The sequence below is a fragment of the Silurus meridionalis genome, chromosome 24 (assembly GCF_014805685.1).
Source record: "Silurus meridionalis isolate SWU-2019-XX chromosome 24, ASM1480568v1, whole genome shotgun sequence".
Classification (NCBI taxonomy): Eukaryota; Metazoa; Chordata; class Actinopteri; order Siluriformes; family Siluridae; genus Silurus; species Silurus meridionalis.
Genome location: NC_060907.1, coordinates 10,352,655 through 10,369,090, shown reverse-complemented (window position 1 = coordinate 10,369,090; position 16,436 = coordinate 10,352,655). Strand labels below are relative to the sequence as shown.

The 16,436-nt window shown below is 35.4% G+C and overlaps 1 protein-coding gene across 8 annotated transcripts in view; it reads right to left on the bottom strand.

The window, feature by feature from the left end:
* Window positions 1-793: 793 nt before the first annotated feature.
* The window catches only part of mcf2la (mcf.2 cell line derived transforming sequence-like a), an 88,707-nt gene continuing 73,064 nt past the window's right edge, over window positions 794-16,436 (bottom strand). For 6 of the 8 annotated variants that reach the window (XM_046837243.1, XM_046837241.1, XM_046837242.1 and 3 more), the window contains 15 exons: window positions 16,348-16,417; window positions 16,066-16,158; window positions 15,084-15,176; window positions 14,654-14,779; window positions 13,002-13,223; window positions 12,421-12,513; window positions 12,256-12,334; window positions 11,541-11,717; window positions 11,117-11,209; window positions 10,920-10,979; window positions 9,706-9,780; window positions 7,159-7,265; window positions 6,172-6,281; window positions 3,572-3,675; window positions 794-1,948 (listed from right to left, as the gene is read on the bottom strand). In XM_046837243.1, the coding sequence (XP_046693199.1) occupies window positions 1,869-1,948; window positions 3,572-3,675; window positions 6,172-6,281; window positions 7,159-7,265; window positions 9,706-9,780; window positions 10,920-10,979; window positions 11,117-11,209; window positions 11,541-11,717; window positions 12,256-12,334; window positions 12,421-12,513; window positions 13,002-13,223; window positions 14,654-14,779; window positions 15,084-15,176; window positions 16,066-16,158; window positions 16,348-16,417 (1,582 nt within the window). In that variant the 3' untranslated portion in view covers window positions 794-1,868. Of the gene's footprint in view, window positions 1,949-3,571; window positions 3,676-6,171; window positions 6,282-7,158; window positions 7,266-9,146; window positions 9,222-9,705; window positions 9,781-10,919; window positions 10,980-11,116; window positions 11,210-11,540; window positions 11,718-12,255; window positions 12,335-12,420; window positions 12,514-13,001; window positions 13,224-14,653; window positions 14,780-15,083; window positions 15,177-16,065; window positions 16,159-16,347; window positions 16,418-16,436 lie in introns of all 8 variants that reach the window. The other 2 variants (XM_046837247.1, XM_046837248.1) reach the window with 2 other exon arrangements.

Sequence of the window (16,436 nt, the reverse complement as noted above, 5' to 3'; positions counted from 1 at the left end):
TTATTTTTTGTACTTGTTAATTACATACTGTTGCATTTGATAGTCTTTTTGAATCCTGTTCTATGTACACAATGTCAAGGTCAATGTTTGTTGTTTTAATTGTGCTTTATTGAATAAACTGACTTCATTTAATAATTGACTGGCCCATGAATTTAACTGGTAATACTGGAATAAAAAAAAAAAACCAACCCTCATTTACTTACAAAAGCAAATATACCAACTTAAAAAAATAATTATTCTAACAAAATAAGTAAGGAATAATACATTTCAAGATACAATTCAAGATACCAAGACAGGAAAATACTCAACAATTAAAAATATATGAAAAAAAATTAATAATTTACATGTACTTAAATATTCACAGCCTTTGCCATGTCACCCTTAAAAATTGAGCTCAGGTGCATCGTTTCCACTGATCATCCTTGAGAAGTTTCTACAACTAATTGGAGTCCACCTGTGGTAAATTCAATGGGACGTGATTTGGAAAGGTACAGGTTTGTTTATATGAGGTCTCGTAATGCATGTCAGAGAATAAACCAGGCCATGGCATAGGATGTAAATAGTTATATTTTAATAAAAAAATATAATTAATAATTTTTTTTTTTTTAAATAAATTTGCATAGAATTTTCCTTCACTGTCATTATTGGGTATTGTTTGTAAATTTCTGAGGAAAATAATGAATTAATCTATTTGAAATTAAGCTATAAACATAAGAACAATAACTCTACACAGATCAGTTTTCTTTAATATATAAAATAAATAAATAGTCACACTGCTTGTACAGACTGGAACTCGAGTTGAAACGTATCAGTAAACTTTATTCAAGCATAATCTCTCTTAATTCATACATACTCTTAAATACATATTTACACTTTACACGTATACATACATAGCAGACGCATATCTTTATTACAAATATGAAAATAGAGAAATACAAGGGGCAATGTGCCACATGAGGCTGAAATACAGCCATTTCATTCAATTAAGGTGTAAAACATGTGCAGTGTTTACATACAGACATACAGGAGTATGATTAAAAAAAAAAAATTTATAATAAAATTGGGGCACCATGATTTATATTCAAATGAATTGTGGTACAATAATTCGTTTATTATTTAAGCTTTGTTTAGAACCTGCGTAATATGAATTTTGTTTGGGGGGGAAAAAAAAAAAAAAAAGTTCATTAAAATGCCCGTAAAATTGTAAAATAGTGCAGACAACAAGCTTCAGATACGGTGAGACCACACATGAACATTTAATATACATACTGCTATTTCATGAAAAAAAAGAAAAGTTCAAGTTATAATGCGTGATAATATTTACAAATATTATACAGAAAATAATCTCAAAATATACAGCTGTTTCTGATTAATACATACAGTAAATTTCAACAGGACAATTTCACAGTTAGGAAACTGGTCACGCTTCCGACATTCTGAATCCGAGTCACGTAACGCTCTGTTCACGTGTCCTGCAATGTTGGCAAAGTAGAAATCAAAATATTGTTCCTGAAAATATCCCGGTTTCTGATGCTCTCAGTACAAGACTAAAGATCACAGCTTTGAGCTTAGTGGAGAAACTGTGCTGCTTTTTGAATGAAATACTATTGCACTAATAGATATATAAATAGCTTATTTTTCAGAAGGAGTGCAGCTTCTTCTGTCTCTCCTTGTAACACACTCAGGAAAGGAACAGGTGCGAGTGAAGCTGTACGTTAAATCGCTATGACTGGTGTTAAATACAGTCCATGGAGAAGGAGGAAAAGAAGGAAAGGGAGAAGGAGGTCTAGGAGGTGTCTCAGCAGAAAGTGCAGTGTGTAGAAGTTGCCATTAGGCAGTGCTATAGAGGCAGGATGGAGACACAGGCCTCAGGGTTTGATGTCAGAGAAGCTGGTGTAGGTCTCGCTGCAGCTGGATGATGTGCTCAGATTGCCCGAGCCGCTGCCTTCTTTAAAAACAAAACACAAACAAAAACACTCAGTCACACTGACTTCCAATACATCACTGTTTGATAAAGCAATACTTCAATGTTTTTTCTCCCACTTCATTCCTGAGTGGTCTTTCAGGCTGCGTTTAGAATCAGTGCTGGATGAAGCACACAAACCATGTAGTAAAAGTAGAGATGCACTCGGTAAAATATGACTCCAGTATTTGTGCTTCCTTTATATTTTCACTTGAGTAAAAGTACAAAAGTTTTTGCCTTCAAATGAACTTTAGTATCCGAAGTACTACGATTTATTACGGCTATAATGTTCCTATCATTTTTGTCACAAGAATCTTTACTTAATTAATGCAGTTTATATCAAAAGACTCTAATGTTCCTCTCAGCACACCGATTTATTCATAAAAGGATATTAATGAGTCAAAGACTGATCGATATTAAAATGATCGTGAGCTCAAACGCCTTTTCCACAACAAAAATAAATAAATCGCACAAATGAGGCCACGGTGTTGTGGCGAGTGAACTGCATGTTGGTGATAAAAAGACACCACCAAGCGCCAATTGAAACAAGTTCATAACAAAGCGCGCTCTGCCCTGATTGGGGCATCCTGTGTGTTTGACCGGTTAAGTTTCTATTCGCTCTTAAATAAAAAGGAACGACTGATTTCTCAGTAAACTGTGAAATTCTTAAATCCAGGTGATCAGATGTGGATTACCTTTCTATAACAAAAGCCCTGATAAAGAATCACAGCTTTTGATTATTAATAAGAGAATCTTGCTTTGTTCAGTAGTGAGCTTTCTGATGCACAATCTTTCTACAGCTCATTGACATAAATCCATTTAGAAACCCATGGTTTCTCAATTCTATTCCATTTAATTTAATTTATTTGTATAGCACAAATTGTCCCAAGGCAGCTTTACAGAGATCATTTATACAGTTTGATAGTTTATCCCAAAGAGTAAGTCAGTGGTGACAGTGGCAAGAAAAATCACCCTGAAATGGTATGAGGAAGAAATCTCATTCCAAGAAATATAGGAATTATCTGGATGACACCATGTTCATTCTCTACTACATACTAAACATTTTAAAAACATCAGTGTAAAAAAAAAAAAAAAAAAAAAAAAAAGTTAGAACATTTTTAATTGTCGACACTGTGCTTTGTGGTTTCTCAGTAACCTGAAAAGCTAAATTTTTGTCTTGTTGTATTCAGGAAGAGCGTCTGGTGAGAAGCTGAATTTTTGGAACCTGTTGTGCATACATTTGAGAACGTTCAGCGTAAATGGAGAATAAATTGCACAAAGAGGTATGTCTACATAAAGGAAAAAAAGGAAGAAAAAAAGGAAGAAAAAAAAGAAAAAAACACTATGCTGTTAAAACAAAATACATCCAATGAAAGTCACCTTGTTAGTGTTACAGTTTTATCACATATCAAATATATATTAGATATTTCTATTTTATCATTTATAAACAAGGCAATTGATTTCTATGTATAAATATTTCTTATATCCTGTTAGCTTTCAGATATTCCACATATATTCAATTTTTTCTGCCATCCACCTATCCATCCATCCATCCATCCATAAATCCGAAATAAGAATTAGGATTTGATATAGATGCTGTGTTTTCACCTGAGCTGGTGAGAGACTGTGAGGACTTTGACTCCCCGATCAGAGTGAGCAGGTTAGCAGCAGCGAGCCAGCCCTCTTTACTGTTATTCAGGTTACGCACAAACCTTTAAAACACACAAACACACACAGAAGTATTAGCTCCTTTACCAGTCAATGTAATTCTAAGCTTCTAATAGTAAAGAGATACAGATGGTAATTCTTTTCAGCACTACACTGAAGACCAGCAGCGATGAATCAGTTCAGTGCAAAGATTTTGCACACCCATGGGAGAAAATAAAAAGGACAAATATATTTCAAATATCAAATCTTAGTTTGGCCAGTTCTTTAGTTTCAATGAATTCAATGAATTTGTATTTTGTATCACGCTAATTAAAAATTGGTGTCATGCAGCAGGTTTGACATTTCACATTTTTTAATATTTGATAATGTTTGAATTGAAGCATGTGTATTACCAATTTCTGAAAAAGCTTCACTCCTTTTGTAAATCATTTCCCTTTTTAAATTCAGTTCCATTCAATGCAAAGTGTATGTGCTAACATTTTAATTTATAAAATGAATTTGGACAATTGGACTGCATTTTACTGCTATTAAAACCATCAAAGTTTTTCTTTGGCCATTTCCTATTTAAGAATATACCTATAGTATCTCACAAAACTGAACTCTGTACACCCTCAATTCTCAGCAACAATTTTATTATGTTATCAAGCGATAATACAATAGAAATTAAAGTGGAGAATAAAAGACACCAGCCTCGGAGAGAGAGCGCCACCAAGCAGAGTGCACTCGGACGCACGCCAGGGAACGGCGTGCCAGTCTGCGAGGAAACTCAGGCGGGTGCTAAAGAGAGAAAGTGTGCCGATCGGCGAGTGTGTGGGTAAACCCTGGCATTAAAACCGGAAAGGAAAAAGCCGGGGTGAGAAGGAAAGTAAATAAAGAAAGCTTTGCCTGGTGAATGTTTGCATGTCTCTCTTTCTTACACCAGTGGGATTTGTTACAGATATATTTTAGAGTAGTCAATGTGCAGCTTTGTGTAGCAGTACAGATTTACTGTCCTCTAAAAAATAACTCAACATACAGCCATTATTGTCTAAATAACTAGCAACAAAAGTGAGTTCACCCTAAATGAACACGTCAAAACTGTGTCTAAAGTGTTAATATTCTGTGTGAGCACTATTGTTATCCAGCACTGCCTTAATCCTCCTGGGCATGGAATTCACCAGAGCTGCACAGGATGTTGCTGTGATCCTCTTCCACTCCTCCATAATGACATCACAGAGCTGCTGGATGTTAGACACATGACGCTCCTCCACCTTCTGCTTGAGGATGCCAAATAGGTGCTCAATAGGGTTCAGGTCTGGAGACATATTTGACCACTCCATCACCTTCACCTTCCTCAGCAAGGCAATTGCCATCTTGGTGGTGTGTTTGGGGTCGTTATTATGTTGGAAAATGTTGGATTGTTCGGCCCAGTTTCTGAAGGGAGGACATCATGTTCTGCTTCAAAATGTCACAGTACATGTTGGAATCCATGTTTCCCTCAATGAACCTCAGCTCCTCAGTACCAGCATCACTCATGCAATCCCAAACCATGATGCTACCACCACCATGCTTGACTGCAGGCAAGACAATTTTCTTTGTTCTCCTCACCAGGGCATTACACATGCTGGACACCATCTGAGTCAAACAAGTTTATCTTAGTCTCATCAGACCACAGGACATGGTTCCAGTAATTCATGCTGTTGAACAGGTTGTCTTCGGAAAACTGTTTGCAGGCCTGCAAACCGATTTGTTGCAGTGTGTGGCGCATGGTCTGAGCACCTATAAGCAGACCTTTTGCTTCTGCAACCTTTAAAGCAATGCTGCAGCACTCATGCGTCTGTTTTTAAATCCAGCTTCTGCACCACACACAGCACAAGGTCTCAACTTCTTTGATGGACCCTTGTGAGTTCCAAGTGGAACCCATCTCTGAAAACCTCTGTATGACCCTGACCACTGTACTGTAACTCAGTTTCAGGGTGTTACCGATCTTCTTATAACCAAGGCCATCTTTGTGGCGAGCAACTATTCTAAAATCCTCAGAGTTCTTCGCCATGAGGTGCCATGTTGAACATCCAGTTATCAGTATGATAGAATTGTACTCAAAGTGGCAAATTTTAACTGCTCTAATACAAGATACACAAATCTGTATTGTCCTGTCAAGCAAAAACATTAACATGATAAATAGGACATGTGGCTTCACATGGTTACACGTGTTATCACTTAGGATGTACTAACTTTTTTTCCCCAGCTATTTTGACAATAATGGCTGTATGGTTAATTATTTTCAGAGGACAGTAAATATGTACTGCTAAAATATATCCAAGTTAAATTTCTATAGTATTGTCCCTATAGAAGATATACTAAAAGGGTTCCTGAAATGCGAGGGGTGTAGTCACTTTTGTGAGATACTGTGCATCACATTCATGTTTATTTCATACAGTATTTCACATTTCATATATTTAACATTTAGCAAAAAATGTGTGCCCTCATCAGTATTGTATTGGCTTTTTTCTTTTTACCTACATTTGCATATTTGGTCAATTTGATGTTAAGCGGCTTACCATTGGCCGTCACTGCCCTCTCGGACCAACTGCACCATGTCTCCACACTTCACTGTGAGGTCCTGAGTTCCTTTATCATAGTCAGCTACAACAATGTACTTGCCTGGAGACTATAGACACACACACACACACACACACACACACACACACACACACACACACACACACACACTTATGTGTTTTATATGCAGTACTCTAAGTCACGATACTCTAAGATAAATGTAAGATACACGCGTATAATATAAACTGATGGAGTTTAGAAAAACTCCACGTTTGAACACCAACAAGGAGGAAAAGGGAGAATCTACAATTCTTGTAGAAAAAAGAAAAAATGATCAAGCTTCTATTCAGTTTCATTCATTTGTAAACAAAAACCTATGAAAAGATTTAATGAAACCAACAATAATTCAGTGTTTTGTGACCTAACTACATAATATTAATAATATATTGTTAAAATCGCACACAGTCATGATTATAAAGATAATTTTTAATTATAAGAGTGGCATCACAACAGCTAGTTTTCTTAGATCTTATTGAAAGTCTTTTTAAAAATGCAGTTTGTAAATCTTTAATGCAGTTACATTACATAATCTTTGCAAGTTTAATTTTTAAGGAAAAGTGGCAACGTTTCAGAGCTTCTGGTTCATTTGTGGGCCAGAAAAATATTTAAAGAAAAGCCTAAAACTAAGAAAATCTACTGCATGTCAATATTGAATCTTGTGAATATTCAGTTTTTGCAAGGTTTCTTTCAAATTGTCATTTATTTTTTAGGTCTAGAAACACTACGAAAAATGACAAACTATCCCTTTAAAGTCAATTAAGACCTTTATGTGAGATATGATTTCAAATTGGTGATTCACTTTTGAGCTATATTTCAACTCAATTTTCAGATGAGCTGCATTGAAACATACATCACTTCCTCCATATTATTTCACCCACGGATAAGATATAATTTAAAAATAAAACAAACATGCCAGGGAGACCTACCAGTTTCCTCCCCTCATCCTCAGGGTCAGAGTTTAAGGGGTCCTCTGCACTGGAGTATCCGTCATTCTCCTCTGAGGCGTCCATAGACAAAGAGGCTTTACTGAACCCTTTAAGAAGTGGAGTGAAGTACAATAAATGAAAATCAGGTCAGCAGGCAATTTATTTACTCTGAATTAACTACACAATGAGATGGAAAGATAATGGTGAAGGAAACCAGAGGGGAAAAAAATAAATAAATAAATCAACAGTTTTTCAATTCCCATCACTAGAACTCAGCTGATCAGAGGAACAAGTGAAACACACTCAGATACACTTTATGCCCTCATACTGTATGTATAACTGCAAAATATTAAGCTAACAATATGAGCAGTCGAATAAAAACTACATATCACATAATCCTTAAATACATTCTGTAAAGACTGGGTGATCACTAAAAAAGATATCTGGATCACACAAAACAGAACCACATTCTTCCTTTTATTGAAATACACTACAGCTCAAGATGTCATATATATAATACACTTCCCTTATAATTTTCTGACTGTATATTCAGTGTTACTTAAATTAGCATGATTAGTTGCTCTTTAAAACTAGATTTTGACCAATCAACAGTCCACCGTTTTCTCATTAACATTTAAATATGTATGATAATTTAAATATATAAAGGTAAATAAGTAGAGGTACTAATAATCTGATGTCTGCCAGAAAAAAACAGACTTACAAAACAGTTTAATGTTTTTACATGCACTTAAATAATCCAATTAGATGAAAACTCAGAGTTTACAAGTTAGTGATCAGATTTCACTCAAAATAAACTGTTGTAATTTCAAGATCAAGAACATGAGTAAAGCACAGTAAAGACTAATATATGCTCCAAAGCAAGAGATAAGTTAGTTATTTCTATCCTGTTAGGGATCGGATTTACAGAACACATGCCCTGAAAAGTCTGATTATTAGGTTGAAAGCTACACTATATGGACACAATACAGAAGTTTGTAGACCAAAAGATTAATACGTTCTTTTGAGCATCCCTTTTCACACTGAGTCCCCATTCTCTGTTATAATAACCTTCACTCTTCTGAGAAGATTAAGAGTTTGCAGTGTGCTTGTGGAGGTTTGTGCTCATTCAGCCACAAGGGTGTTAGTAAAGTCGGGTACTGATGTTGGTGAGGTAAAGAGTCCTGGGGTGCAGTCAGTGTGAGGTCAGAGCTCTATAGCAGGCCACTCTTCCACTCTAACCCATGTAAATCATATCTTCATGGTGCAGGCTTTATGCACATATCTTCATGGAGGAGCATTGTCATGCTGGAACAGTTTTGGATCTCCTACTTCAAGTGAAGAAAAATATTACGCTACCGCATCCAGAGACATTCTTGACAATTGTTTACCTCCAACTTTGTGGTAACAGTTTGGGGAAGAACCACATACGGCTGGAAAAGTCAGATGTCCAAATACTTGGTTCTATAATTCTTACCTCTGTAAAGCTGTTTTGAGACAATGTCCACTTTGAAAAGCACTACAGAAAAACTCGAACATGAACTGTTGTCCATATAGTGCACGTGTTAATGTTTTTGAATTCGATTTACGTATGGATTTGAATAAGACTGAGATCATTCTTAGATAGAAATGTGCATGTAAAACACAATGTTTTGCTACTCATACAATGTCATAGATTCATACCCCAGAATGTGAGATACACTAATGCTTTCCTCAAGCCACAATCAGGCAGGCATTCCTTTATTATTCAGTAAAAACACAACTAGGAAGATTTTCTAAACCTAAAGCATTAAAATTTAGTGCATTTAATCATTTGAAGGATAATTTGATGCTTCATGAGCATGATAAGTGTAAAGTGGTGAAATATGCCAATAACCTGGTGAACCACAGTTTTGTGCCTTTTTGTGTGATTGCGATGATTGTCAAGTTTAGAGGAAGTAAGGCAGTAGTGAAAGGCCAAAGTTCACCCCACACCAGGCAGCTGGTTTTACCTCTGCGCTTAGCCTGTACGAGGCTAGAAGTGCTCAGCCATCTGGCCCGGCTGAGGGAGATGGGAGGACCTGCGCCTGAGGGAGAGGCAACCAATCAGAGCCTTTGTGTTTAAAGCCACATCTGACTGATAGAAACCGAAGTCTTTGGTAAAATTACTGACTTATAATGAAATGATTTTATTTTGATCTTTGTTCCCTGAACAGAGTAAAGATGTGCAAAATGTAGAGCAGTTTCAACATTGAGTACCGATCAAGTACTCTTCTTAAAAGTCCTGAAAGTGATATGTATTATGATATCGTAAAGATCAACAAATAGAAAATAAAACATCACACCAAAATCAGACCATGTTGGAATGATGGAAGAAGACAATAAGAAAATATTAAATGCTTTTTTTTTCTCTTTTTTTTAAAGAAAAAAAAAAAATAAAAATGACCAAAAAATTAAACATGATAAAATATAAAGTACATGAACTTCATTTGGGGAAATTAACCTTCTGATGGTTCTGAACATGGCGTTGGATTCTGAGGGACGTAATGGATTAGCAAAGTACCAGTGTACCTTTGAAGCCAAATGGCGTGGGATCACTCTTAATCTCATGCCGCTTAGTTTTGTGGTCAGGACTAGGGGGATATCCTGGCAGCAAAAGAGTAAAAGAGAGCAACAGAAAAAAGTAGGAAAAGAGAAAACAGCCCAGGAAGGACAGGAAAAAGCAGAAAAGAGTCATAAATGAGAACTTAAGCAATACAGGCCACTTTTTCAATTATTAAGAACTTGGCACTAGTAAGCAGGAAGCTTCTTGTTACTTATGTATGATAGCAGAGAGACTATAACATTGTAGAGGAAAACAAACATTAGCTCTAGGCCTGTATTCATTAAGATTGATTGATTCTACTTTTACACATGGCGCTACAGGTCATATGTGATCGGGCTTTCTAATATCACAGTGATCAAAACTACACAAAACATTCATGAGCTCAAAAAGTATGCTAGGTTGGATAAACAAGAGCCCTAATCTACATCTACCATGAGGGAAAATAAGTATTCTTTCTCAAGTTTTTGTTATTTGACATATTGTGCTTAGTGCATAGAGCATACATTCACACAATGCGTTTGGACTGTTTTGTACGAATAATAATAAATGTATACTAATAAATATTTGTTTACAAGATTAGACACAAAGAACATTTACCTAAAAATGTAATCAATACGGTAAAAGCATTCAGACGCCACAAACAAACACAAATACATTTATCGCAAAGCTGTTATTGCTTTCGAGTAAGGTGTAATTAGATGTGATTGCAATAAAGCTCACTGCTCATTGGTCTTTGTAACCCTCTTTGTCCTGCTGCTTTCAGGTTGTCCTGCAACTCTTTTCTACTGCTTGCTTTCTTCTGTCTTAGCTTCCTTATCAGTTGTCTGAGAATTTAGTTATTCCTTGAATTTTCACCTGCATGTTATCAAACCAACTGTCCTGAAAAGGAGTGGTTACGGTCTATGTATTTTTATATGCCGTTCTAGCTTTTTTCATTCGAGTGTCGTTCAATGATTGCTTTTGAGAATAAGTATTTAAATATTTTTTCCCTTTCACTTTCCAAATTATGTATTTTTTTAATTATATCATGCTTATAAATGCATTCTTATTGGTTTATAAATGCAGGCAAAAAGATATTTGCACTGGAAATCATGTATATCAAATAACAAAACAAAATACTTAGTTCCCTACACTGTATATGAATTAATCCAAACATCTAGTGTTGATAACTGCATTGTACCTGGTGGGCAGAGTGTAACTATAGGTAATGTATGGCTTTTAGCACCAGCTGTTAGCAACTCTGCACCCAAAATCGAAAAAGATTTCATTACAGCTATCAGTAACTCTGCATTACTCTATTAGTACATAATGTCGATGGAAATCCTTGGCTAAGATTTGCTTGTTGATTACCAGAAAGAACTGGGAATCCTGTTATACCTTTCTGACTCTTGAGGTTGCTGAAGCCCTGCAGTGTAAAACGCTTTTTGGCCACCGTGGCCCTGTCAGTGGTGGGACTGGTTACTGTTTCATCTACGGAGCACGAAGACACGATGCAGCAAAGAAGAAAGAAAGACGTTAGGGAAATGCAATAAAAGATAGGAAGGATGGAGAAAAGAAAAGACCAGAGCAAAATTAAGGAAATTCAGAAAAACAGGAAAGAAGCATTATTGATGATCACCCTCATCCTGCAACGTATGGACGTCTCAATTTTTATACGATAATTTTATGATTGACAAGAATTAGTTAAGTTAATGTTTAAAAAGTAAACGCCTTTCACACCAATAACATCAGCGTTTCTGGATTAAGATCGTTTCTCATTAAAGCTGCTCCTGGATTTAAGAAAAAGTCTTGACTGACTCACCTTTGACCTTATCAGAGTTTCTCATTGCAGGCACTAAGCTGAGCTCAGGGAACCCAGACTCAGTTCTCTTCTCCTCTCCTTTCTTCTGACTCTTCTGACTGGTTTTAAATGGGCTCAGGCTGATGTTGGAGGTGGGAAGAGGAGAAAGCTGATCGGACGTCTTCTGCTGAATCGCCTCTGCAGGTCGTAAAAGACACAAACATGGCTCTTTAATACACGTACTGTGACAATTTATATTAAAAATTATATGAAAATAAACACTTCCAGTTATTAACTAAGTTAAGAGCATGACAACATGAATGTACAATCAAAAATAATTCACATCAGCATAATTCTAATGGACACAGTGAGACTGTCACTTTGCAAAACAACACTCAAGAAAATGTCACATGAACCAGAAAAAGAGGTTTATAATAGTAATAATTGATAATTATAATATATAATAATTTATAGTAATAGTATAGTTTCATAATTAAAAACGCTTGTTGATAAACAGTTTTCATCCTAATTTCTTATTAACATAACCAATATGTCACATGGCCTCTGCATAGGTCAGTCCTTTAACATTTTACACTTTATTATCTATATTATTATCTATTTATTATTATATTATTATTTAACCAGCAAGTGAGGACATCAGTACACATCTGCATGAGCTTATGGATAAGTTTTAAATCACTATATTTAAACCAGACATGAAATTTCTCTCTCTCACCCCTGCAGGCTTTCAGTTGACTGGTCAGAACTTTCCGGATCTCGTTCACCCATGCCATTTTAATCTCTGGCGTTGGCGCCTGTATAAAACAAAAACAAATGCAACATTATATTTTAGCATGAATTAAAATCCAAAATATGTTAATAAAATGAATGTTTTTATGACCTGGACGATGTAGACCTCTTCTCTTGAGTTGCACCAGATCTCAAATTTCTTGTTGTCTCCTTTAACATTCTCAGTGATGCCCACAACACTCATCTGGTGAACAGAGGAACAGAAATTAAAAAAGAATGACAGTGATGAGCTAATCACAGGACCATATACTGAAAGAAAGAGTGGACATATATACTTAAGAGCAGAGGTCCCCAAACACCAGTACCAGTACCGAGCCATAGAATGGTTGGTAACGAGTCAAAGTACATTTAGAAACAAATTAATTTTCATGAAGACACCATTTGACGTTTTCATGTAAATTGAATGTAAAATAAGTAATTTAATGACATGCGATTAAGAGAATGTTGTTGAAACTGGTTTGAGGTGTACAAAAGGTTGGAGGCCTCTTAGAGTGAGTAATAATCAAATGTCATCTTGATCGACTTATTCATAAATAATAAAATATCCACACTACTTTTGCTAATAATAAAATAAAAAAATGTTTTTACTCAGAATATTTTTTTAAGTAATATAAAAAATGTGGAAGGCTGATTTTATTTTGAAGTGTGTTTGTTCTCCAGAAGGAGTCTTACATTGAGGTAGTGTTTGAAACTGTAAGAAGGCGCTTTCTCGTAGCCCTCGCCGTTCTCCTCGCGCCTCTTACAGAACAGAACAGCTTTCTCGTGCAGGAACAAGTGGCGCTGCATTGGCTTGAACCGTGCCAGGTCCTTGACCTTGGCGTGACCTTTCTTGTGCTCGGTCCACACGCTGAAGGAGCCCTGCATCAGCAGCCTGCCCAGTTCATTCAAATTTCCCTGGTAACAACGAGTCAGCAAGATTTCTTATATTCACAGCGATTTATTTAACAGCAGTCATGTCTTTCTAGATATAGCACAACAAATACATTATGTTGGATGCTACAGGTTATCTAGCAGGATAGGACTTGTTAAAGAAAAAATGTTTATGATGATGTTCTCACTGTCTAATAATGTATGTATTGGGGTGAAAAGTATTTGAGCCTTTTTTGCACCAATAATCATACTCATAATCCGAATCACTCTACACAGTCTGGGATGGACAGTATTTATGATAAATGTATTTCAAATACGTACTTTAAATAAAAAATAGGATTTTGACATTTGTATTTGATAGAGTTTATGAAAAAGGCTTTATAGTTTGTATCAAAATACTTTAGTGTTTTGTACTGTTGTAGTTTTTAAATACTGTAAAATACTTTGCAAGAAGTCGACATGGTGTCATAAAAATACGGCCTCTGATTGTTGCCTACTCAGCAGTTTACCCAGACTTGTTGAGATCCGAAGAGAAAACTGATCCATATGGAAGAAGGTGGTGAAGGTAAGAAACGTGCAGAATGCCAGCTTTCAAATACGTGTCCAATGATTTATAAATAAATATTTGATTGCCGAATTTTGTACCCTAATCGAAGTAGCTGTTTAGTAGGATCATGATTTTGCATAACAATTGTATAAAAGACTGCCTGACAAAAATAATTATATTTATGATTAACAATCAAATGATTAATTAGTTAGAAACTAGTTGCTATGAATACAGGTGCGTCAGTCGTCTTCTTATGAATGACTTGTTATTGAGTGAGTGTTCCTGATGTAAAGTTGCCCTTCATTACCAAACACCAAGTAAATTAATAAGAATACAATTATGAGTCATTCACAAACTGTTCAACATTAAACTGTTGGTTACTTTAAAACTAACCTTCATCTGGAAGATCACAGGAAGATTTATGCGAATAGTTGATTGCATATTATTGATTGTGTATGTGAACTGGTTGCATATGTCAGATTTATTGCGTGACAGAAAAGCTGTTGCTATCAAACATTGTTTACTTAATCAACTGAGTCAGTGTAATAGTGAAGGAACAGATAAAATAGGCCAATTGATAGAAGGTTTGCGAATAAATTGAATTGTCCCTTGTAAAAGTATTTTTTTAGCATTTAGTATATATACAAAAATACAGTAGTTTATTTTGATACATGGTGTGCCTGCTGTATTTTGTAGTTTATTTTGATACACTTAAAGTTAAGGTATTTGGTATTTTATCATTTATTTTGATGTATCTTTGCCCACCCTATACACAGTCATGCTAGAATAGAATTTAGACAGAATTCCTGATTGATCTCTTTACCTAGAGATACGTTTCAGTGCAAAATATAACACTGATAAACCTGATCTTCATTTGTATGAGTGGAAATTATTCACTTTCCTGTACCTCGTATCCTGTAATAGCGATGAGGTGCATGGAGTCGTTGACAGCTTTGAGGATGCCAAGGATAGACGAGAGCGCCTCCTGCAGGTCTTCTGAGCCATCGCAACCTTTACTATACTTTAATAACTCCTACAGGTAAGACAAATGACTAATTTGCAGACACAGTGTAGGCATTGCTTTCTTGAAACTGCAACCAATTTAATACATTTTAGAATAATAGAAATTAAAAGACTACAGACCTGAAGCTGCTATATTATATATATCTTTTTAAAACAACAGTTCATTAAACAATTGACATATCCAGATGTTCACTAAATGTATGACAAGAACTGAACAAACATCAAACATCATCACCAAGACGATTCTGCAAATATTTACACATCTGCTCTGTGATGTGTGTGTGCGCTGTCAGGAATCTGCTGTAGGATTGTACCTTGAGGAGGAGCTGGTATTTGGTTATGCGCTGTACAGGTTTTAGCAGGTACGAGTCCAAACCCAGCTTGTGCTCAAGTTTCTTCTGGCACTCCTACCACACACACAGACACAGATTATTACACTATTCCTAGAAATTGCAATATACCTAGAAAACCCACACCCCTGCTTGCCACACAGTTTTCTTAACTACTGCTGTAATACAATCATAAATTCTGCACATATTTCCTTGCAGAGACACACCCAATTTTTCCTGTAAAAGCCCTGCACACTATCTTATACATATTCTTCTCCAACACACCCGATTTAAACGTAAAAAGGTTTAATGATTCTTGATCAGCTGAGTCAATTACAAGTTAACATGACATGATACCTATAACTTTGTGTATGTAGTTTTGATTGATATATACAGTAATCCCCCGTTTATCACGGTGGTTACGTTCTAAAACCGCCCGCGATAAACGAAAAACGAAAAATACAGTACTGTATTAACATTATACTTCTATTTATAATTATTAATTTATAATTATTAATTATATATATATATATATATATATATATATATATATATATATATATATATATATATATATATTTATTTATTTATTTATTTATTTTATTTTATTTTCAAACTTTAACATCTACTATAAATTGATCCAGCAAATATAAAACCAGTTCAAAATTCCTCACTATTAGCCTCGTACACAACTTTTTAAACACATTTTTGTCACAGGATCAAAAATCAATAAATACGAAATCTATTGAACAATGAGAAATTACAGAGCATTAATAAAACAGTCTTCCAGGCATTTCAGTCCATACACATTGATGGGGTGTAACGTAATATTAGTATGTCTAGTGATCAATTCCAGATAAATGTAAAAATCTGTGGATTTCCTTCTGTCAACTGGCCACACAGGTATGAACAAGCATATGTTTTTATGTGCTTAATCTCAGACAGGCAATAAAATTATAAGGATTACCTGGAAGAAAGCGCAGTCTGAGCATTGTCGCCATAGCGACTCGGAGCGTGGCTTATTTTGACAGTACTTCTCATAAATCTGTAGGTCTGTCATCTGAAACAAAGATAGAGGAAATAAAAAAAAACATTTCAGAAATTAATCTTAGTAATTAGGAAATAAGAATTTCATTTAATCATTATTGTTTCATTCAATTATTAAATTATTAAAATAGTTTCATTCATAGCGTGTATGTATACTGTGATTGATACACTCCATAGTTATTCATTACTGGAATAATCCTACCCTTTCTAAAAAGCACCGGCCCACAAGCTCGGGGCAGTCTGTGTACGCCTCCAGCTCTCGGAGAAAAGTTCTGGAACAAACAATCCATG